The 22,105-nt window shown below is 49.0% G+C and overlaps 1 protein-coding gene across 3 annotated transcripts in view; it reads left to right on the top strand.

The window, feature by feature from the left end:
- LOC133366546 (chromosome-associated kinesin KIF4-like) overlaps positions 1–22,105 on the top strand; it is a 36,911-nt gene that overhangs the window by 5,223 nt on the left and 9,583 nt on the right. For all 3 annotated transcript variants that reach the window (XM_061589772.1, XM_061589773.1, XM_061589771.1), the window contains exons 4-28: positions 247–437; positions 3,907–3,999; positions 4,828–4,994; positions 5,395–5,489; positions 5,830–5,949; positions 6,082–6,257; positions 6,493–6,554; positions 8,108–8,240; positions 9,033–9,091; positions 9,425–9,530; positions 9,822–9,878; positions 10,148–10,333; positions 10,643–10,746; positions 10,860–11,004; positions 11,664–11,774; positions 12,710–12,793; positions 14,150–14,263; positions 14,459–14,614; positions 15,255–15,340; positions 17,464–17,593; positions 17,911–18,081; positions 19,111–19,218; positions 20,337–20,414; positions 20,508–20,612; positions 21,603–21,755. In XM_061589772.1, the coding sequence (XP_061445756.1) occupies positions 247–437; positions 3,907–3,999; positions 4,828–4,994; positions 5,395–5,489; positions 5,830–5,949; positions 6,082–6,257; positions 6,493–6,554; positions 8,108–8,240; positions 9,033–9,091; positions 9,425–9,530; positions 9,822–9,878; positions 10,148–10,333; positions 10,643–10,746; positions 10,860–11,004; positions 11,664–11,774; positions 12,710–12,793; positions 14,150–14,263; positions 14,459–14,614; positions 15,255–15,340; positions 17,464–17,593; positions 17,911–18,081; positions 19,111–19,218; positions 20,337–20,414; positions 20,508–20,612; positions 21,603–21,755 (2,990 nt within the window). The remainder of the gene's footprint in view (positions 1–246; positions 438–3,906; positions 4,000–4,827; positions 4,995–5,394; positions 5,490–5,829; positions 5,950–6,081; positions 6,258–6,492; positions 6,555–8,107; positions 8,241–9,032; positions 9,092–9,424; positions 9,531–9,821; positions 9,879–10,147; positions 10,334–10,642; positions 10,747–10,859; positions 11,005–11,663; positions 11,775–12,709; positions 12,794–14,149; positions 14,264–14,458; positions 14,615–15,254; positions 15,341–17,463; positions 17,594–17,910; positions 18,082–19,110; positions 19,219–20,336; positions 20,415–20,507; positions 20,613–21,602; positions 21,756–22,105) is intronic.

The raw sequence follows: 22,105 nt of genomic DNA, 5'->3' as shown, positions 1-22,105 counted from the left end.
GTTGTTAGGGGACGCCCTGTTCCCCTCACAGAACTTCAATCAGAGCAGCTGACAGTTAAACCACTCTGGCCACTGGAGCTCTGTTGGGAATATGCAGATTGATTAGATAACTTGTTGCCTTGGGAGTGAGGTACAGTATATTCAGCTTTCTCCATATTGTCCTTGCTCTTAGATAGAAGACTGTTAAGGAGCCCTTGTCCTTGTACAAAATGGCCCTCACTTGTTTTTGTGGTCTTATTTCCATAGGGTATAATACGACTGTTTTAGCCTATGGGCAGACTGGATCCGGGAAAACATATTCCATGGGAGGAGCCTACACAGCTGACAAAGAAAATGATCCTACTGTAGGAATCATTCCCCGAGTGATAAAGTTTCTCTTCCAAGAAATGAAAAAGAGGGTAGAGTGGCAGTTTTCCCTGAAGGTCTCTTATTTGGAGGTAAAAACCGTTTATGCTTTCAATATTTCCATAGTTTAAGAGCTGTTGCTGTGCTAGGCCAGCAATCTGCTTCTGTAGCACCCCAATTGCACGAAGCTTGGCTGAGGCTGGGATCAGATGCCTCTGGGTAGGGATGGGCATGTGACCAGTCAAAAAAGATCTGATGGGTCAAGCATTTCAAATCATTAACTTTATCAGAACAACAAAAATACTTTAATTGACAACAGGTTTAATCTTTATGCTCATCACCAAAACAAACTAGTTAAAACTGTTAAACTTAAGTCCACTGATTGCACCAGGTTTGCTCTGGGTATGACTTAGTTGGCTGTCACCCAATGCAATTAAAGGGTTTTTTTAAGAAACTGTGATGAATTATAATGTTAAGTAAGGTTTTTTTACCTCAGTGATTCATTGATCGGTTTTCCTGTTTGGCTTTAATCCTGGAACACCAGGGTCAGCCTACACTTTTAAAAATGCTTCAATTTCATACGATTACTTAATAATAATAACAAAGTCAGTTCCTAGAGGCTAAATTATGCTAAGTAGGCAGCAGGCCAGTTCAGAGCATAGGACCAGAGGCCTGTCTAGTCCAGCATCCTGTTTCCCTCAGTGGCCATTCTGATGCTTCTGGAAAGCTCACAGGCAGGACCTTAGGACAATAGCCCTCTCTTGCTGTTGTTCCCAGTGTCTGGTATTCAGAGGCATCATGCTGTGAAGAAGTATCTAGCCATAATGATGAGTAGCCATTGATAGCCTTAATCCACAATGAATTCTTCAAGTTGCATAATGTTTGACTGGTCCGTTGATTGGTGGGCCAACTCTACCTTTGGGACTGCCTTTTGAAAAAAGTTTAGCTTCCTTGCTTTAGAAACATAGAGTAGAGTTGGAAGGGGTCTGTAAGGCCATCAGGTCCAACCCCCTGCTCCGTGCAGGAATCCAACTTAAAGCATCCCCAAGAGGTGGCTGTCCAGCTGCCTCTTGAATTTATTTATTTATTTATTTATTTCATTTTTAAACCGCCCATAGCGAATAGCTCTCTGGGCGGTGAACAAAACAAGATTAAAATACAATATTACAATAAAATTACAATAAAATCAGCAACAAGTTAAACGGAAAAAAAATTAAATGAAACACATTGAACATTAAAATGCCTGGGAGTATAGCCAGGTCTTAACCTGGCGCCTAAAAGAAAGTACCGTAGGCGCCAGGCGTATCTCCTCAGGTAGGCTGTTCCACAGTTCGGGGGCCACCACAGAAAAGGCCCTAGATCTAATAACAATCCTCCGGGCATCCTGATGAGTTGGTACCCGGAGGAGGGCCTTGGATATTGAACGAAGTGAACGGGTAGGTTTATTTATTTATTTATTTATTAAATTTATATACCGCCCGACTAGCAATAGCTCTCTGGTTCATAGCGGGAGAGGCGTTCCACAAGGTATTGTGGTCCCACACCGTGTAAGGCTTTATAGGTCAAAACCAGCACCTTGAATCTGGCTCGGAAACAAATAGGCAGCCAGTGCAGGCGGGCCAGGACAGGTGTTATATGCGCAGACCAGCGGGTCCTCGTTAACAACCTGGCTGCCGCATTTTGCACTAGCTGAAGTTTCCGAACGGTCTTCAAGGGCAGCCCAAGTAGAGCGCATTACAGTAGTCCAGTCTAGAGGTTACCAGAGCGTGAACAACTGAGGCGAGATCGTCACTGTCCAGATAGGGGCGTAGTTGGGCTACTAAGCGAAGATGGTAAAACGCATTCCGTGCCACCGAGGCCACTTGAGCCTCAAGCGACAAGGAAGGGTCAAAAAGGACCCCCAAGCTACGAACCTGTTCCTTCAAGGGGAGTGTAACCCCATCTAGAACAGGATGAACATCCACCATCTGGGCAGGTAAAGAGCTCACCGACAGTGTCTCAGTCTTGTCTGGATTAAGTTTCAGTTTATTAGCTCTCATCCAGTCCATTATCGCAGTCAGGCAACGGTTCAGCACATCAACAGCCTCACCTGAAGAAGGTGAAAAGGAGAAGTAGAGTTGCGGTTCATCAGCGTACTGATGGCAACGCACTCCAAAACTCCTGATGACCGCATGTAGATGTTAAAGAGCATGGGGGACAAGACCGACCCCTGAGGGACTCCACAATGGAGAGTCCAGGGTGTCGAGCAATGTTCCCCAAGCACTACCTTCTGGCGACGATCCGCTAAGTAGGAGCAGAGCCACTGCCAAGCAGTGCCCCCAACTCCCAACTCCGCGAGCCTCCCCAGAAGGATACCATGGTCGATGGTATCAAACGCCGCTGAGAGATCAAGGAGAATCAACAGGGTCACACTCCCCCTGTCCCTCTCCCGACAAAGGTCATCATACAGGGCGACCAAAGCTGTTTCAGTGCCAAAACCAGGCCTAAAACTGGATTGAAATGGATCCAGATAATCGGTTTCATCCAAGAGCGCCTGGAGCTGGCCGGCGACCACCCGCTCCAGGACCTTGCCCAAAAAAGGGACATTCGCCACCGGTCTATAGTTGTTCAAAATATCTGGGTCCAAAGAAGGTTTCTTTAGAAGAGGTCTCACTACTGCCTCCTTGAGACTACCAGGGACTACTCCCTCTCTCAAGGAGGTGTTTATCACCTCTTTGGCCCAGCCGGTGGTTACAGCCCTGCTGGCCTTCACCGGCCAAGATGGGCAAGGATCAAGGGCAGACGTGGTCGCCCGCACCATTCCAAGCACCTTGTCCACTTCCTCGAGCTGCACCAACTGAAACTCATCCAACAATGAAGGACAAGACCGCGCTCTGGACACTTCAATGGAGTCATCTGTCATAACAGCAGAGTCTAAGTCCCGACGGATGCAAGCAATCTTATCCTGGAAGTGCTCCACAAATTCGTTGCAGCGAGCTTCCGATGTTTCCTTAGTATCAGGAGGGCCAGAATGTAAAAGCCCTCGTACCACCCTAAAAAGCTCCGCTGGGCGGCAAAGAGATGATCTAATGGTGGCAGCAAAATATGACTTTTTTGCCGCCCTAACCGCTATGCCTCCAGTAATGACTTTCTTTCAGCATAGTGTGTTGCTGAAAAAGTGCTTGCGAGTCTTCTGCTTTGGGCTAATAAACTGCTTGGGTTGCAGTGTTGAACTGTTAAAGTTTCTCCTCCTCCCTGAAGACTGCAGTGGAGCTCTCAACATCCCTATTCCCAAGCACCCTTGCAAAGCCACGACTTCCAGGGGGGTTAGGGGAGGAATGTCAAAATCTCTGGCAATTGATTGGAACAAGCTTACAAACTGATTCTATGCCTGTTAACATAGACATAAATCCCACTCTGCTCAAGGGGGCTTAAGTAATGCATTAACTTGCACATTTCATTTTATGTTTGTTTTTTTAATACCTCGGCTAGCCTTGTGTTACCATTTCTATTATACTGCTGCTTTTATTTAGATTTTGAGAGCTAAGCTTCTTTTCTAATCTACAACCCTCTAACCTTCAGATTTACAATGAAGACATCTTAGACCTCTTGGCACCGGCCAAAGAGCGGACAGCGCAAATCAGCATCCGTGAAGACCCCAAGGAAGGCATTAAGGTGGGATCCCTGCCAGGGTTTGTTGCTTTTAGGGAACAGAGTGCAACCTGTCACAGCAGTGTCACATCGATCCTGCTTTGTTCTTTGCCAGACTTGCTATCTCCAAACTATCTTGTTTGAGGATTCATGCAGGGCAGAATTCTGATTAAAATAGCCATTTAACATTTTTTTAAAAAGCAGTGTGCCCTGACATTTGGCCCCCAAAGGTTGACTGGAACCTCGGAAGCTGCCTTCTCCCGTGTTAGACCGTTAGTCCATCTTGCTCACTACTGTCCACACTGACTGGCAGTGGCTCTCCAAGGTTTCCGGCAGGGGACACTTCCCACCCTATCTGGAGATGCCTCTGGGGACTGAACATTCTGCATGCCAAACAGATGCTCTGCCACTGAGCTACAACCCTTCCTTCAGAAGTCAGACTGGCAAGCTGACTTGCTTTCCTCTTAGCCAACTTGCTCTTTTCCCAAAAGAGAAAGGGTCTCTCCTTCTGCTCCCTACAGCGCTGGGCATGTTGAAAGGACAACGTAGACTAGACTCCCTTCTGTCTGTGTCTTGAAAGCCAGCCTATGAATGACTACAACAGACTCCTTTAGTCAGAGGATGACTAGTGTGGAGTATCACTTCTATAAAGCTAGGAAAGAGTGGCTGGACCTTGGACACAGGCTAGCTGAGCTCCATGATTTATCTGGACGGCCCTGATTGCATACATGCAGAGAAGCGCCACAGACGTGGACAAAATTTAAGCTTTTTAAAAGAGGTACATGAAGGGTGAGTCTCAACGGAAATAAAAAACAAAACCCAAACTTCTTCCCACCCCTTCTCTTGACACAGATTGTAGGGCTAACAGAGCACGTGGTGGATTCCACCCAAGGGACCACCCTGTGCCTGGAACAGGGGAACAACTCCCGAACTGTGGCTGCCACGGCCATGAACACCCAGTCGTCGCGCTCTCATGCCATCTTCACCATCTCCATTGAGCAGAAAAGCAAGAGTGACGCGTAAGCAAAGGCGTTCAGTTCCCTGTTTGCTCAAAAGGGCTTCAGGTAGAGTCCACTGAAGGAAGGTTTGGGTTTGCTGTACGTGTCTTGAGGGTGCACTTTAGCACCTTTAGACTGAGCTAGGGGAGAACACCTTGGACGGGACCTTGATAGTTGATAACTGGCTGTCAGGAGGTCTTTTTGTGTGTTTGAAATGCTACCCATTGAATGACAATTGAGGCCTTCCCCAAGCTGGTGCCCTCCAGATGCTTTGGGCCACAACAGCTGTGTTGGTGAGGACTGATAGGAGCTGTTGTCCAAAAATCTGGAGGACGCCAGTTGCGGAAGGCTAGACTGTCGACATAGCCTCATCCTTTGTATCCGCTGTTCTGTGAGTGAAGCTCTGCTGTTTATGGCTTAGGAACACCAGTTTTCATTCCAAACTACACCTTGTAGACCTTGCTGGTTCTGAAAGGCAAAAGAAGACGAAAGCAGAAGGCGATCGGCTTCGGGAAGGTAAGTGGGATAAGCTTCGGAGAGCATGATGGGTTTGTCCTCTTGATGGTTGAGTTTTTAAAGATGGTGCTCTTTTGTGTTTTAGAAATCCGTTCCTTAAAGGGGAACAGTTCTTGTTTTTGATTCATAGCGAGCCAAGAAAAATAGCTCTTCAGAGCTAAATTTAAGACCAGTGGCCTACATAGTCCTCCCAGTGTTACCCGAAATGTTTTTGTGAACTTTCAGTGTTGCTGCTGTCAAGGGAGTGAATGCTTCACTCTGTGCTTTTGTTTTCTTGTTTGTGAAAAAACCAAAAGTGTTAACCTGAGCTCCCCCCCCCCTTTTGTGTGTGTGCTCCCAGGGATCAACATCAACAAAGGACTCCTCTGTCTGGGGAATGTCATCAGTGCTCTTGGGGATGAAACCAAAAAGGGCAATTTTGTCCCTTATAGGGACTCCAAGTTAACACGACTTTTGCAAGGTAAAAGTGGAAGGCAAAGGCCCATCTTGTGTCTCTGAAAACCTTCTCTTTCATGTACCAGAACACTAAACCAAAGCTGTTGCTTTTTTTTAGCCTAAACTGTTGTTCCCGCTTCTATGTTGCGTCCTTCAGATTCCTTAGGAGGCAATAGCCACACCCTGATGATTGCCTGCGTGAGCCCAGCAGATTCCAACCTTGAAGAGACTTTGAATACCCTTCGCTATGCTGATAGGGCCAGAAAGATAAAGAACAAGCCAATAGTGAATATTGACCCTCAGGCAGCAGAAATCAGCCGGCTAAGGCTGCAGGTATCAAACGTTGCCTTGTCTGTGGACTGCTAGATTGTGGGGAGGGGGTGAAAGAATGGCTTCTAAGGTTGTGCTGGGCTGTGAGCAGAAGGTGCAGGGCCTTCAGTCTGCATCTGATTGCAGGTGTTGACACTTACGCGAAAGAGCTGCCACAGAACTGCAAGATGAATTTTCTTAGAATTGCAGAAGTTGGTAAGAGACAGAGCTAAAAACGTCATTGTCCCCTCTCTTCCAGGTCCAACAGCTGCAGGTCTTACTGCTGCAGGCTCATGGAGGGACACTTCCAGTGTCTATTGGGTGAGGGCTGATGGTCGTCAACAGCTGTGACTCTGGCTCTTCAGTACTAAAAACAGTCCTCTGTCCTTTTTTTCTGTCCATAAACCTGATTGTTGCAAACCTGGCCACTATAAGCACTGATGCAGAGCTTTCTCTGCAAAGCAGTCGCCAATGCAAACCTGATTGTTAAAGCTTTGTTTCTTCTCGAGGCTTGTACTGATGGGGTTGGCAAACTGAGTCCTAAATAGGACGGCAGTTTTGTGTTGAATACTCCTACGGACAAATAATAAATACCAGTTGAATTTTGACAGTGGAGTGTGTCCCTCCTCCTCCATACACCCACAAGTCTAATTAACAGACTTCTGGATACAAATCTAGGTCTGATGATGATGCTTTTCTCAAGCTCCTCTTGGTTCTTCCCTTGCTTCTAGCCTGCCTCCTACCCATTCACATCTTGCTTTCTGTCAAGGCCCTGTTCTCTAAAAACATGCCTGAAAAGCCCACACCTGTGCTGCTCTCCTTGAGCCACTGCAAGCCTCGCCTCTTCGATGGCTCCTTGTTAGTTGGCCCTTTCCTTTTGCTGATCTGCACTTGATGCTGCCCTCTCGGTGTGGCTCGGTTATCCACTCTCCATGCAGGGCCCCCTCTCATTTGTAGATAACCCGCACAATTCTTAACCCCCTGAACTACATGAAAAGGACTGGACTAGGGTTGCGTACACACCATACAGTTGAACCACATGGCTTCTCCCAAAGAATCCTGGGAACTGCAGTTTAAGGATGCAGGGAATTGTAGCTCTGTGCAGGGTAAACTATGGTTCCCAGGATTCTTTGGGGGAAGTCATGTGCTTTAAATGTATGGCCTAGGACTGTTGGTGAGTGCGTGTATAGGTCATACGTGGTTTGAACTGACCAACAAGGACTGCTTTAGCCAACCCAAATTTGGGCATGTCTAGGAGCCTGCCCCCTCTCTGAGCAAGTAGGATTGGGAAAGGACTGCCTTTCTCTGTTGATGTTCTGATTTTTAGAGGCACTGGGAATGTTTTCAAGTCGCAATGCAATTGTGAGGACAGTCACAGCTTCCTTCCCAGTTTTGGGCTGGGAACAAGAGTGAGAGAATTGTCTTTATTGCCCTACTTCGATTTGGAGATACTCGGAAAGCAGTGAGATTATTCTTTCCAACTGTGTAGGCAGCCTGGGGAATCCCACTCTCTGAAGAACCAGATAAAAAGGTGTGCTTGCCAATGGCAAGGTGGCAAGGTGTGGACTCCCACAGGAGTCCTGTCATCTGTGTACTCCTGGGAAGGGGGTATTTTGCAGTTATGAGAATAATGGAGGAAACTGCTAGTATACTTCCAACTTACAAAGATCTTTGCCGGTATCACTAAATTATCATTAACTCATATCTGAGATAATTTTTCTGGAAATGCTGTATTGTCCTTTTGTATTTACCTGTGACTCATCCTTTCAGGAATCTAGCTTCTTTCTCTCTCCTAGAATAGGAGATGAATTTTTGAGTATGCGGGGTGGGGGGGGAAGCAATTACTAACAAATGCTTCCTTCTTTAACTGCCAGTGGTGAACCCTCAGAAAACCTGCAGTCTGTGATGGAGAAAAACCACTCCCTCCTGGAAGAGAATGAGAAACTAAGCCGTGGCTTGAGTGAAGCAGCAGGTCAGATCGCCCAGATGTTGGAAAGGATAATTATGGTAAGACCAAAAATATATGGGGGGTGGGGTGGGGGAAGGAGAGAACATTAATCTTTCTGGCATAGGCATAACTCCTGTCACTGGGCTCTGCAGACAGAGTTCAAAATGTCTTGCAATTTCCAGGAGACATATTGTGAAGTGTTGGCCCCGTTCATCAATGTGGAAGGAATTGTTGAAATTGTTGGTTTTTAATGTGCTCAGTGGGTTGTATCCAACATCAGTCTTACTCAGGACAGACCCACTGAAATTAACGGCCATGACTAACTTCGAACCGTTAACTTCAGTGCAGGTCTCCTCTGAGTATAGCGTAGCAGGATACATCTGAGTACTATGAGATTTCTATACTTTCCTTGCTGCTGTTTTCATTGAGACTGTTTTGTTTGGCCTTTCTGTCCAAGATGGTGCCCTGTGTGAGTAGTGACCCCTATATGTGCTTTCTAGTGCCAGGCACACTTGATGATCCTTGATATCTAGTAGACTGTGTCTAAGTCTGATCTGCAGTCTCCTGGGTCCGCATTCGCCTCTCGGCCATCTCCTGGGCCAGCCTTTCCCTGCGGTGGTGCCCTCTGGATGTTTTTTGGACTACAACTCCCATCACCCCCTGGGAGCATGGCCAATGGTCCGGGACAGTGGGAGTTATAGTCCAGCAACATCTGGAGGGGATCTGGTTGGGGAAGGCTGGCCTAGACAATGCAGCCTTCAAGGTGCATTCAGAGGAGGCAATGTTGTCATGTACTTCTGTTTAATGCAAAATGACTCCATAATTTGTGACCTGATTCCCATGTTTTGCAGACAGAGCAGCAGAATGAAAAGATGAGTGCGAAAGTAGAGGGGCTCCAGAAACACGCTGCGTAAGTATCCATGGACTTATTTGTTTGAAATGTACAGCAATTAGGCATGGGACTCATGTGGGAAGTGAGATTTGTGTGTGGCTTGGGGTGGATGAGGGGAGACTTTCAGGCATGAGAACTAGCAGCAAGAACTAAAACCAGCTGTTGTGCGATCCTGGCGGACGGGTACCTAAGCTGCTGCTTTTGCTGCTCAGTATTGTCTGTCTGGTTGGAAAGAAGAAATAAACCGTATGTAGGTCAATAGAGCAGGATGAGGGACCTTTCAATTGAGCATCTGCATGGCATAAAACTGACACTGACTTGCCACTGCATCCTCGTGTGACTGGATTTCAGGTTGAAACTTGATCTGCAGAAGCTGCTTGACACTCTGGAGGACCAAGAACTGAAAGAGGATGTGGAACTGGTTTGCCATCTGCAGCAAGTGATTGCCCAGTTGACGGTAAGGGTTCTTTTGGAGAAATGAGGACTTTTTTTCACGGTTGACGAGGACCCGCATCTTCTGCGGCTTTCCCAGTTTGTTTGGGGGGCATAAGCAAGAAGCACTCAAAACATTCTGTGTTGTGACACACATACCCCAAAATGACTTCTGGAGTGGGCAAAGCAACCTCATTTGTTTTGGATTGGATGTTGCTGGTTTTTGAAGCACATGAGGTTTTGAAGTACACAGAGCAGTCAGCAGGTTGAAGGAACCTCTCACGGTGCCCAGGCTAAACTTGTGTGTTCTCTGCAGAATGAAAGCCCTGCTGGTGTTGCTGACATGGACACATCTGATCAAGACTTTAGTGCTGTAAGTAAGAGGCCTCTCAGCTGGAAAGATCTGGATTCGAGTCCTGTGTTTACTTTTCCACGCACTGCATCACTCGCCATCTCTTGGTGACAGCCCCCATCTCCAACAAATAATTTCAGCACACCTTTATTTAGAAGGTTTATAAATCGCTTAATCAAAGAGCTCTCTAAGTGGTGTACAAATAAAACTGTAGATAAAACCCTGCTAAAACTCGCAAAACAGTTTTAAGAAACGGATTATTTGTTAGCTGTTTGCCTCTCTCTCCCCAGGCTTCAGAAGCTGACCTGGGTGCTCCAGGGTCCTCTGAGGAATATGCCACTCAGCACGCTCTCCACCAGGCGCAGATGTCGAAAGAGCTGCTGGAGCTCAACAAAGCCCTGGCTCTGAAGGAGGCCCTGGCCAGGAAAATGTCCCAGAACGACAGCAAGCTGGAGCCCATACAGTGCCAGTACCAGGTAACGGCGGCTGATTGGGAGGAGCCCATAACGAGGCACGCTGGGCTGCCAGGCGGAAGCAGAGCCTGGTGGCTCAGGCCAAAGGGGGCTCGTCTAGTCCAGCATCCCGTTCTCGCAGCCGCCAGCCAGATTGCCCCAGTGGGGAGCCCGCAAGAAGGACCCAGGTGCCCAGCTGGGCGCCTTGCAAGCTGCGGGAACTCTCCCCTTTCTCAAGTAGAGTTGTGGCCTGTTGGAAGGAAATGGCTCCAGCCAGAGGGAATGTTTTTAAGAGGATGCTGAAAGATGTATGTTTGTGTCTTTTAAATGGAGACCAATATCAAGGACCTGGAAGTGGAAGTTACCAAACTGCAGAAGGAGAAAGAAGACCTGGTCCTCGCCATTCATACGACAAAGAAGGATGTCAGTCAAGCCAAGTAAGAGGCGCGCATTTGTGGGGCGTCTGTGGAGTGGCCCCCGGGGAAGAGGCCGGTGGGGTGGGAGTGGCTCTTGACCTTGTGGCTACAGGGCTGTGATGATGCCCTTCCAGGCTGAGCGAAAGGCGTAGGAAGCGGCTTCAGGAGCTGGAAGGGGAAATGGCAGAACTGAAGAAGAAACTGAAAGAGCAGTCGAAGCTTCTGAAGATGAAAGAGTCCAGCGAGCAGACAGTGTGCAAACTGAACCACGAGATCCGGGTAAGTCGTGCCACAGGTTAGGGGGAAAAGACAATGGGAGCGGGTTGAAGAAACAACCAAAGCTTTGCAGGATTGGCCATTGTGTTGGTGTGTGTGGATACTGTAGCTGTACAACTGGCACCTCGTGTTTTTTAAAAAAAATCTTAATGTTAGGAAAGCAATGCGCTCATACCCTACTCACCATAATGTTTCTCAGCTGTTAAGTAATAAAAAACCCGTTTAAAGTTTGAATGTTTGCCTTTCAGTTATGGGAGCTTGGAAAAAACCAGAAGTTTTCAATGAATTTTGTAGAACTATATCAAGTTAATAAAGGTGCAGTGCACAAGTATCTCTAATCATTTGGAGGGCTGTAAGACTTCAGACTGCCCTGTTCACACCAAAACGTTGTCTAAATAGAGATGATTTCCTGAAGTCCTCTTAGCTTGAACTCAACCATATTCCACCACGCTTCAGAGTTTTGCAAGGCCAGTGCTTCTAAGGGTCTGGTTATCTCAGTGTTTGATCCAGGGATAGCCAAGGTGGTGCCCTCCAGATATTGTTGGACTACAACTCCCATCATCCCTGACCATGCTGGCCCATGGAGGGCACTCCATGGGCCACCATGGTTAAACCATCTGCTGGACAGATTCTAGTAGAGTTTCTCTTTGTTCCTCTTCCAGGCGATGAAGACCCAACGTGTCCAGCTCATACGTCAGATGAAAGAGGATTCTGAAAAATTTAAGCAATGGAAGCAGCAGAAGGACAAGGAAGTTATCCAGCTGAAGGCCCGGGTGAGTCAGTCATTGGCCCCCGAACAACAGCGTCAAAGTATCCAAAGGGCCCTGTAGCTGGCTCAGGCCAGTGGCCCATCTGGTCCAGCGTCCTGTTCTCACAGTGGCCAGCCAGTTGCCCGTGGAAGCCCGCAGGCAAGACCTGAGTGCAAGAGCTCTCTTCCCACTTGTCATTCTAGACATACTGTTTCCAGCGCTGGAGGTGGAACATAAGCATTGCGGCTTCCATCTTCTAGATTTAAGGAGCCATCTCTGTACCGGCTCTCCTTGCACAGAGACATGTATTGCTTGTGTGGAATGCTTCATTCAGTGCCTCCCAAAGGGGGAGTTTATGACTGAAATGCATTAGCTTTATTTAGATTGCTGGCTTTATAACGCCAGAGGAGTTTCCTCCTCTTTGGTTGCTCTGCTTTTTGATGCTGCCCTCCCATTTCCCCCCCTTCGTACAGAAAAGATGATATAGCAGGCAATAAATAGCAAACACTGGGACTGATTTCCATCCAAGCATGAATGCACGGAGTCCAGCGTTATCCCTTTTATGTTCCTAAGAAGCAGCTGTGGTCCTTCTAGTTCAGTATAGTCTGTCCTGACTTAGGCAGGAGTTCTTCTTGGCCCTTCCCGGAGCCTCCAAGGATTGAACCTGGGACCTTTTGCATGCAAAGCAGGTGCTCCATGATAGCCCTTTCCCACTTGCAATTGGATTGCATGGAGGTTCTGATTTCCAAGCATGTCAAGTGACCACAGGAGCTCTCCAAGATACTGATGGTTTGTGTTGAATTATTAAAGTGGTTGCAAGTTCTTGCTTGGAGCGAGTGCAGACCGTAGCAGCTTCTAGCAATGACCAGCTGCACTTCATTATCTTGCTTGCTGAAAGCTGAGCAGAGGAAAGCTGGGTGTTGAAAGGACAGCCCTTTGGGCTCTTGTCTTATTTTCAGGATCGCAAGAGGCAGTATGAACTTGTCAAACTGGAGCAAGACTTCCAGAAGCAAGCCGCTGTCCTGCGGCGGAAGGCAGAGGAGGTGAGTGACCTTGGACAGTCTCCTCTTTCCTTGTGAAGCACCACTGTCTGTCAAGGTATCCACAGAGATTAGACGGGCTGAGTCTTGGGACGCTTTGGGCAGAGGCTGTGGGGACAGATTCCCAGAACAGAGTCTTGGCATCAGAAGATGTGGTTAAGCGAAGGAAGGGAATAGTGCGGAAGGCTTAGCCTCCTCTGGCGGTGACAAAGGTGTGCTGTTAAATGGTGTGTGCTTGTCTGACTTTTACTTCCAGGATTTATGGTTGAAACCAGGGGTGAGGACCTTGAGGCCCTCCAAACTCTGTCAGCCTGCAACTCCCATCAGCCCATGCCAGCCTGGCCAAGAGCCAGGGGTGGTGGGAGTTGTAGTCCAGCAACATCTAGAGGCCCACAGGTTTCCCAGACCGGGTTTAAACACTAACTTTGGAGGAAAGGCTAGTATAGGTTGGAGATCAGTGAAATAATAGCTAGGGGAGAAGAGGTCTTCCTCCTAATCTTCAGGTAATACCTTTATAATTTTCCTTTGTCCAGCCTCAACCACGCTGGCTTAGAATCTTGATTTTACAACAAAGAGTTCTCAGAATACCAAACTCCGTGTCGGGGAGATGCCACAATTGCTTGTGGGTGGGTGAAAAAGTGTCAGACTTCCCAGAGCACATTTGTTACTGTGATTCCATTTTGTCTGTGTGGGCTCAGCAGGATCCTCATTTGGCCAGTGGGCAGCTCCCCCCAACCATGCCCACCTGCCCCTCACCTGAGGTCATATGTGGTATCAAGTGTGGGGCAGGTAAAGATGCAGCTTCAGGGGAACAACTGAGAGCAGGAAGTGTCCTCCCAAGTGTTTTTTGGCGATCTGGGCTTGCTGACAGCTCCAGTCAGATGATCAGTGCTGACAGTGAGGTCCTCTGAAATCTGTTTGCAGGTGCAGTTTGCATTCCAGCTGCGTCTGCAAATGGGAACTCTTTTCTTTTGCAGACAGCTTTGAATCTAAGCCGTACCCGCAAACAGGCAACTTCAAAGGGGCTCCCTGTTGGCACCAATGAGTTGATTGGCATTGGTAGAGAGCCCCTTTGAAGTTGTCTTGTCCCTGCCCACCTATCAAAAATGGTCCACGGAGGGTGGGCCAGTTCTTGATCCAGCCTTTGGGCTAAAACAGATTCCCCACCCCTGCTCTAAGGAGTTCTGTGGTTCTTCTCCCACCACCTCCTGTTGTTCATCCCCACAAAAACCCAGTGAGAGTCAGAAATTAACTGTCCCAAGACTGCCTAGTGAGCTTTGTGACCAAGCATAGGATTGGAATACGGGTGTTTGGGGTCCTTTTCCGACACACTGACCTCCTCCACCACCACTCCGGTAGGCTGCAGCTGCTAACAAACGCTTGAAGGATGCTCTTCAGAAACAGCGAGAGGCAGCCGATAAACGGAAAGAGAACACAAGCCGTGGGATCGAAGGAATTGCTGCCCGGGTGAAGGTGAGCCAACGTGGCCTTATTTCTCCTTCTTCTGCTTAGGTTCTAAAGGGATTACTGGGGATTCAGCTGGCTCTTTCTGAAGGAGAGGCCAGAACTGGCTCACGGACTCTTTCCGGAAGTTTTGCAATTGGAGGGGGAAGTACTTGGCCGCCTTTCGGTAGCTCTTCTGTTGTAACCAGCTTCCATCTTGTCCAGAACTGGCTCACAAATGAAGTCGAGGTCCTCGTCAGTGTCGAAGAGGCTCAGCGCCACCTCACCGACCTCCTGGAGGACCGGAAAACCTTGGCGCAGGAGATTGCCTCGCTTAAAGAGAAGCGGGAGGCTGGGGAGAACCTTCCCTCAAAATACAAGGTGGGCAGTGTTGGGAGGCAGCCTGAGGAGAGATGGGGAAGGGGGGGTCTTGTATCCCACACCAGGGCCAGACTTTTCTTTGTTTGAGCGTGGTGCCCTCTAATGCAGGGTTTGGGGAACCTTTCTTCCCCCCCAACCCAAGGGCCGCATCCTCTTCTGAGGGCCACATGCCAGTGATGGCTGGGGCAGAGGCAAAAGTGGGTGGGGCAACACATGTGCATTGTACCTTTTGCACAGTAGGCTAGTTTCCACACACACTTGTGCCTGCATGCAGAGAAGCAAGAGGCCTGACTGGAGTTCAAGGACATCTTTCAGGCAGGCGAAAACATTCAAGGACAGTGCCAAGCGGGGCCAGAGAGGGTGTGGCGAGAATCCTGAGGGCCAGATAGATTTGGTCCCTGGGTGACTCCTGCCTTCCAACTCCAGCGGCAGGACATCTTTCAGAGGTTGGCTCTTCTTTCTCACTGGGACAAATCCCCTCCTCGTTTTGCCCAGAGGGGAAAATCAAAAACTCGCCTCTCTGAAAGCCATCACTGCTGCTGTTCTTTCTTTAAGGTGTCAGTTCTTCTCAGCTGGAGAGGGAGCTCCTCTTCCTGTTCTCAAATGATTACTCGGTTTCTTTCTCCGTTGTTATTGCCAGAGGCGCACGTTCTCCCATAGATCTGTGGAACTGAACCATTCCATCACCAAGCAAATCGAGAGCCTGGAGACCGAGATGGAGCTCAGGTATGGGGTGTTTCAACTCTCAGAAGAACAAAGCCATGAAACTAAAGAGCATAAGAAAAGCCCTCCTAGGTCAGACCAAAGGTTAACCCAGTCCAACGCCCTGTTTTCCCCACAGTAGTCGGTTGGATGCCTCTGGGAAGCCCACAAGCAGGACATGGGGGCAGTAGCCCTCTCCTGCTCATGGACCCTGGACAAGTGGTGTCCAGAGGCGCACTGCCTGATGCTGAAGGTCATGTATCGCCTTCATGACTGGTAGCCATCGGTAGCCCTGTCTTCCATGAATTTGTCTGATCCCCTTACAAGGCCATCTAAGCTCTAGTGCCCATCACTCCATCTGGTGATAGCAAATCCCACCATTCTAACCATGTGTTGTTGCTGTATTCACCTGCTTGTTCTGAAATGTCTGTGGAAGTTTAATGTGGCTGTTTCCTTTAAAAAGGGGTAAGAGATGGCAACCCTGCTATCCTGGGGGGATATTGGGGAAATGCACAGGGAGATGGTTGGGAAGTGTGGGGTGAATTTATTTGCTCAGCCATCCCATGCTCCAGGGCAGAACCTCTTGATGAGAGCGGGGCTTGCCCAGGACAAATTGCATCTACTGTAGATTGTGCTTCTAATCTTTAAACATGTAAGGAGAAACCAGTGGTATAGGTGTTGGGATTACCCAGTGATGAGGACTGTTACTTTTATTTTTTATTTTGTCTTTCTATGTACATAAAATTATTTGCAAAAGCCTTGGTGCTCCAGAGGGAGGGAATCCAGTGATCCCCCCCTCCTATTTTTAATCAAGTTTCAGGTCCTCAAGGTTATAAAAACCGTCAAACCCATGCACGAAATATTCCGGATGAGCCAATATCAGCTCTTCCCTGTGGTGTCATAAATGGGACTATTCATATTTGATTCCCCTTTTTTGGGCAGTGGTCCAGATCATCCCCATCCCTGGTCAGCAGGACTTGCTTAAAGGGAGCACCTAGAAGGCTGAATTGTTTTACTTACTTAATTTTGGAATATTTCTATCCCACCTACTAACAGAAGCTCTCAAGGCAGCTTACATTATATTCAAACAATGAAGGCAGACTAGAGGTAGCCACGGTGGTGCCCTCTGGATGTTGCTGGTCACCAATCTCCATCAGTGCCAGACAGCAGGGCCGGTGACCAAGGATGATGGGACTTGGAGTGCAATAACCCCTGGTGGGCACCACTTTGCCTGCCCCTGAAGCAGACGGTGGTACAATAGGTCCTTGAGTGGGGCAAAGGTCCGTTGCTGGGTGAAACTTCCAGAGCTTGGAAAAGTTACTTTTTTGAACTACAACTCCCATCAGCCCCAGGAAAAGTTACTTTTTTGAACTACAACTCCCATCAGCCCCAGCCGCTGGCTGGGGCTGATGGGAGTTGTAGTTCAAAAAAGTAACTTTTCCAAGCTCTGCTTTTTGTCCCACTCAAGTAACCGTCGTACTGATGCTTTCATGACTGCCACTCTGCTGCTGGATCTTCTGGTGTGGAATTGATTGTTGAGAGCAGCCAGATGTTAGTCCCTCCTGGGCCAAGGCTTCCTCCCTGAGCAGCGGCTGCCCCTTGCAGCCCCCGGCTCTAACGACAGATTCAGGAGGCTCTGGGAGAGCAAAGATGTTAGAAGTCTCCCTCCTAGTCCTAGATCTTCTCTCGCTGTGTTGCAGAATCTTGGCCACAGCAGGCCTCCTAGGAAAGAACCACAGCCTAGACATGGCTGTCTAAGCAGCTGTATGTTAGTTCAGGGATCTTTAGTGGGCAACAGTAGCTGCTGCTGCTGCAGCCTCTGGCTCTGCTCACAGCTCATCCATAAGAAGAGCCTGCTGGATCTAGTCCAGCATCCCGTTCTCTCAGTGGCCAACCAGTTGCCCATGGGAAGCCTGCAGGCAGCAGCTGAGCTGAAAGAGCCCTCTCCCCTCCTGCGGTTTCCAGCAACTGGTATTTGGAAGCAAACCGCCTCCGACCGTGGAGGCAGAGCCGTTGTGGCTAGTAGCCGCTCATAGCCGTATCCTCCATGAAACACGCAAGGGGGGAGGAGGAAACAGCCGGGTTCCCAAAACGGTCTGCTGCCTTGCCGAATATCCGGCAAACTCACGCGACGGCTTCCTCCGAAGGAGCGCCCAGATTGCTGATCTGCAGCAGAAGCTGCTGGACGCCGACGCCGGAGACCGCGCCAAGCAGCGCTGGGAGAGCATCACCAACATTCCGGAAGCCAAGTGTGCCATCAAGTACCTGATTGGCGAAGTGAGCTTGAGTGGCAGCGGGGAAGAGGAGGGGGTGGCTCTGCAGTGGGAGCAGGGGTTTGAGTCTGGAATGAGGGGCTGGGGGCAGGTAGTCTTGCATGGTATGGGGCAAAGCGGCACCCTGGCCTTAAGACGGCAATGGGGCTGCCAGGCTGGGGGTGTGTGTTCCGCTTGCTTTTGGGGCTTGTTAGCGGCCAAGTGTGGTGCATCAGCAAGCTTTCCATACCTCTTGTGTGCTGATTGAGCCTGGTGACAGTTGGCAAAACACAAACTCCTCTGCAGAACGTCTCTTAATATTGCCGTGTGTGTGTTTCAAAGCTGGTCTCTTCGAAAGTAGAGGATGGGAAGCTGGAGAATCGGCTTCAGCAGAGCAAAGCCACTTGCGCCGACCTCCATAAAATGCTTCTTGAAGAGCGGAAAGCTGTGGCTGAACAGGAAGCAGAACATGAGAGCCAGCTGGTCCAGATGGAGCAGCAGCATCAGGAGAAGGTACAGCCTGCCCCCAGAGAAGTGGCTGAGCCCCCAAACAGTTGCCAGCCCAGTCTAGCTCTACGTACTCCAGGCTTTCGGAAGCAATCTGTAAAGAGGCTTTGTGGGTGGCACTTGCACCTAATTCCCAAGTTGGGGCCCATTGCTAGCTGTTCTCCGTGCGCACCCCCATGCATTTGACTTGGGATGCTCTCTTGTCAATGGAGAGAGGGGCTCTGAATGGGGTCCCCGGAGGTGCCCTTAGGGAGAACAGCAAGGCCAGCAGTCAGTAGCGATGGAGGCGTCTGGCCCTGACTGGCCAATCTGCTGCCCTTGTCAGTCAGGTTTGCAGACTCCGGGTGGTTTCAGGCTCTTTTGGCGTTTAGGACTCTTGTGCAGCAGCCAGAAGGCTCTGATAGAGTCTCTCAGTGTCTTATCACCAGACTGCGACTGGAGGCTGATCTGTTAGGGTGTGGGGGGCAGTGCCCCACCAGCCTCAGTGCACCCTTGGCCACACTCCCCCCCTCCCCGCGCCTGTCTTTCAACCAGTCCAGAGGGTGGCCCTAACTGTCAGCTTCCTCCTCCTGAGTTGCACTGTTGCCCCTTGCCCAGTGTTGCTTCACCAGGGAGTCAGATGCAGTGGCGGCTGGTGGCTGCGTGTCAATGGGGCAGTGGAATCCACTCCAAAGTTTCAAGGAGCTGTCCCAGGCGCTTCAGCTCCTTGAAAGTTTGGACTAAAATCTGAAGCAGATTCCACTGCCATGGAACCACCAGCCGCCACTGCACGGGTGGAGATAAACTAGAATGAGTTTGCTCTGGCGCCACCTCATGTTGGTCTCCTCCCTGCCCATCTCAATGGACACCAGCCACCACTGGCAACTCCCATTTGTGCTTTGGCCAACTCGAGGCTTCGATGACTGCAATGCAAGCTCTGCAGGGCTGCCCTTCGTGAGGAGGAGCTACGGGTCTGCCTGGTAGAATTTCCCCCTCTTCAGGTTTTGCCATCTCTGCGCTCTGAGGTCTCTACTCACCCGGCCTTTCCCACCCCAGGTTCTCTATCTGCTCAGCCAAATCCAACATAAAGAGGAAGCTGAGAAGAGGCTGGAGACCTCCATTTCAGAACGGGAGCAGCAACTCCTTGAGCGCCTCAAGTTCCAGGTAAAATCAGCCGGGGCATCTTGCGTCCGGTGGCTCCTGCTCCCCGACGCAGCCGCCCTGCAGGGCCCTGCCCAGCTATTCCAGCTGCTCCTTTGCCGGCGGGAGGGCATCCCTTGTCCTAGAAGAGCCAAAGGGAGGGACTTGTGGAGTGACATGTCCTCGCTGGAGAGGACTGCTTTGTTTCTCCATCTCCCCTCCTTGGCCAAACCCACCTGGCAGCTCTTGCTGCTTCCCCCTTCCTTGCTGAGGAGAATGGGGAGAGGTGGGGGAAGGACACCCCACGTGCTGTGAAGGAGGGCCTCCTCCAGCTCCCTCTTGCCATCACTTGACAGGAGGACAACAGATGGAGGGGAGTGCTCCATTGAGAATCATCTGATCCATCCTGGAGAGCGTCGGAGAGACTTGGCCATCATTGTCACTCCAGCTCATCTGGATTACGTGGCATGGCTTGTGTAGGAAACGGATACGTGGAAGGTCTTGCCTTGATGCAGACATTTAGACTTGAGGCCCTTCCTGTCTCCCGGCTCTGTGACTCCCTAGCTTGTGACCCTCATAGAATAATAGAGACGGAAGGTGCCTTTAAGCCCAGCCCCCTGCTCCATGCAGGAGTCCACGTTAAAGCATAATAGAATCATACAACATCTCTGCACACGCACACACCATAGTACTTCCATAGCCTCTGGCTTTTCAAAGCGCTAGGAGCAATTCAAAGAGGTTTTGAAGGGCCGTGTGAGTGACTGGATGGATAGTGGCTCGCGTGGGATGGCGGCGATTGAAAGAGTGTGTGGGGTGGTTCTCATTTTGCCCACTGTCGCCAGGCAGCTCTGAACAGAAAAAGCTCCCCCACCCCTGTGTTAAAGCAACCTCAGGGTCAGGAGTTGCAGTTTCAAGCAGAGGAACTCAAGAGTTTGTCCTCAAAAAAAGGGGGGGGAAGACCACAGCTGGGGGGGGGAAATATATGGTGTTTCATTCTGGGTGTCTCCTTCTACTTCAGATCTTTAGAAGCCAAGGATTGCACAAATGCAAAGGTGGACAGGCAACCAAGCACCGGGGGTGGGGGTGGGGGGTTGCAGCTTAAGATAAGGTTTGAATAGCCGTGATTCCTCTTCTGTGAACAGGATGAGGAGCTGGCAAAAATGAAGGAGGTCTTTGACAAGAATCAGGAGCTCTGTGAAGAACTTGGAATGGTCAGACAGGTAGGTCTGAGAGCAGCTGCTGCTGTCTGAGAAGCTGAGTTTGCTCCTGTCGCACAGTGTAACTGACACGCCCCTCTTCTTGTTGCCCAACAGAAGCTGCGGATTCTTCAAGTGGCCAGTGGCCAGAAGATCAGTAATGGCCGGCCAGCCCTGGCAGCTGAAACACCGGAGTCCCCTTTTGATTACATTCCACCCAAGGTGTGTGTCCTGCCAGGTGGGAGGGGGCAAGGCAGGACAGGAGTCTGCATGCAATGGATCTTGCACAATATAGGAAATGGACCTTTAGTGTGGCGGCACCTACCCTGTGGAATTCCCTCCCTTTGAATATTAGGCAGGCACCATCTCTGCTATCTTTTCGGCCCCTTTTGAAGACTTTCCTCTTTCAACGAGCCTTTTAGGTTGAGACCTAGCCCAGTCTGCGTCTGTGTTAGAATTGCTTGTTAATATGTTTTTTAATATCTTTAACCCTTTTTTAAAAAGAAGTTTTTAAAGTTTTTTTTAATGTTTTTAACGTTGTTTTGTATTAATGTATTTTAAGGTCTTTTTATGATGTTTTAAAGTATTTTTAGTGTTTCTGTTTGCCGCCCTGGGCTCCTACTGGAAGAAAGGGTGGAGTATAAATAAAATAATAAATAAATAAAATAAAATAAACGCTGTTTTGTTTTAATGTATTTTAAGATCTGTTTTTATGACGTTTTAAAGTGTTTTTAGCGCTTTGTTTGCCGCCCTGGGCTCCTGCTGGGAGGAAGGGCAGGATACAAATTAAATAATAAATAAATAAAATATTGTTGGCCCGTCTTGTCACCTGAAAGCTATAGTGGACTAGAAGCACAAGTCAAAATACTTTATGATCCTTTATGGCTGCCTTGAAATTCCTGCTAGTTTCTAATTGCAAAACGGTGTTTCAAATGAGAGAGATGGGCTTGGATGTGGGCTATGTCCCGCCTCTGGTGTGAACGCTTGTGGCCTTGGGTGACTCGCATCCTGCTCTCTGCCTCAGTGTTAGGACAGTAACCCTGAAAGTCACTAACCCAGCCTTGTCCAAGCAGGTGTTTTGGACTACAACTCTCATCTGCCACAGCCAACGTGGCCTGATAGGTTTTTATGTGGCTGTCTTTATATTCCTTAGCTTGAGTGAGAAATATTTATCTCTTTCCGTCTCTATTTATTTATGGTTCTCCTCTTCAGCCCAAGCCTCACAGGCGAACGACGGCCAGACCTGCAGCCGACACGCCCACAGAAGACCTGTCATCTGAATCAGATGAGTCCAGAGAAGAAGCAGATGATGTGGAGTGGGTGCCATCCAACTTAACCAGAGGAATCAAGAAGAGCATTCTGGGGGTACGGCAGCAAGCAAGGGAAGGCTGGCGGTTTAGTAAGCTGCCCCCTGGAATCTGGTCAGAAGGAACAACAACAACAATTTATTTGCATTCAGTCATGGGCCATAGCACATCAAATTTCCAGAAAATAGAATAAAATAATAAAAATAGACAATATAATATGGTAAACAATTATATTAACAAGCCTAGACTGAAAAACAGTATAAAGTTCATTGCTGATGGGTCTTACCATGAAGAGCTCTAATATGTTTAGCCGCGAGAGCAAAGTTGGCTACCGCCATGGTAACTGTACTATAATTATCTGCCAACAAATCTGCTATTATAGTATCAGGAGGAAAATCAACTCGAGGG

This window comes from Rhineura floridana, chromosome 11 (genome assembly GCF_030035675.1).
Source record: "Rhineura floridana isolate rRhiFlo1 chromosome 11, rRhiFlo1.hap2, whole genome shotgun sequence".
Classification (NCBI taxonomy): domain Eukaryota; kingdom Metazoa; phylum Chordata; class Lepidosauria; order Squamata; family Rhineuridae; genus Rhineura; species Rhineura floridana.
The sequence above is the reverse complement of the archived record's forward strand: the minus strand, read 5'-3'. Positions and strand labels throughout refer to the sequence as shown.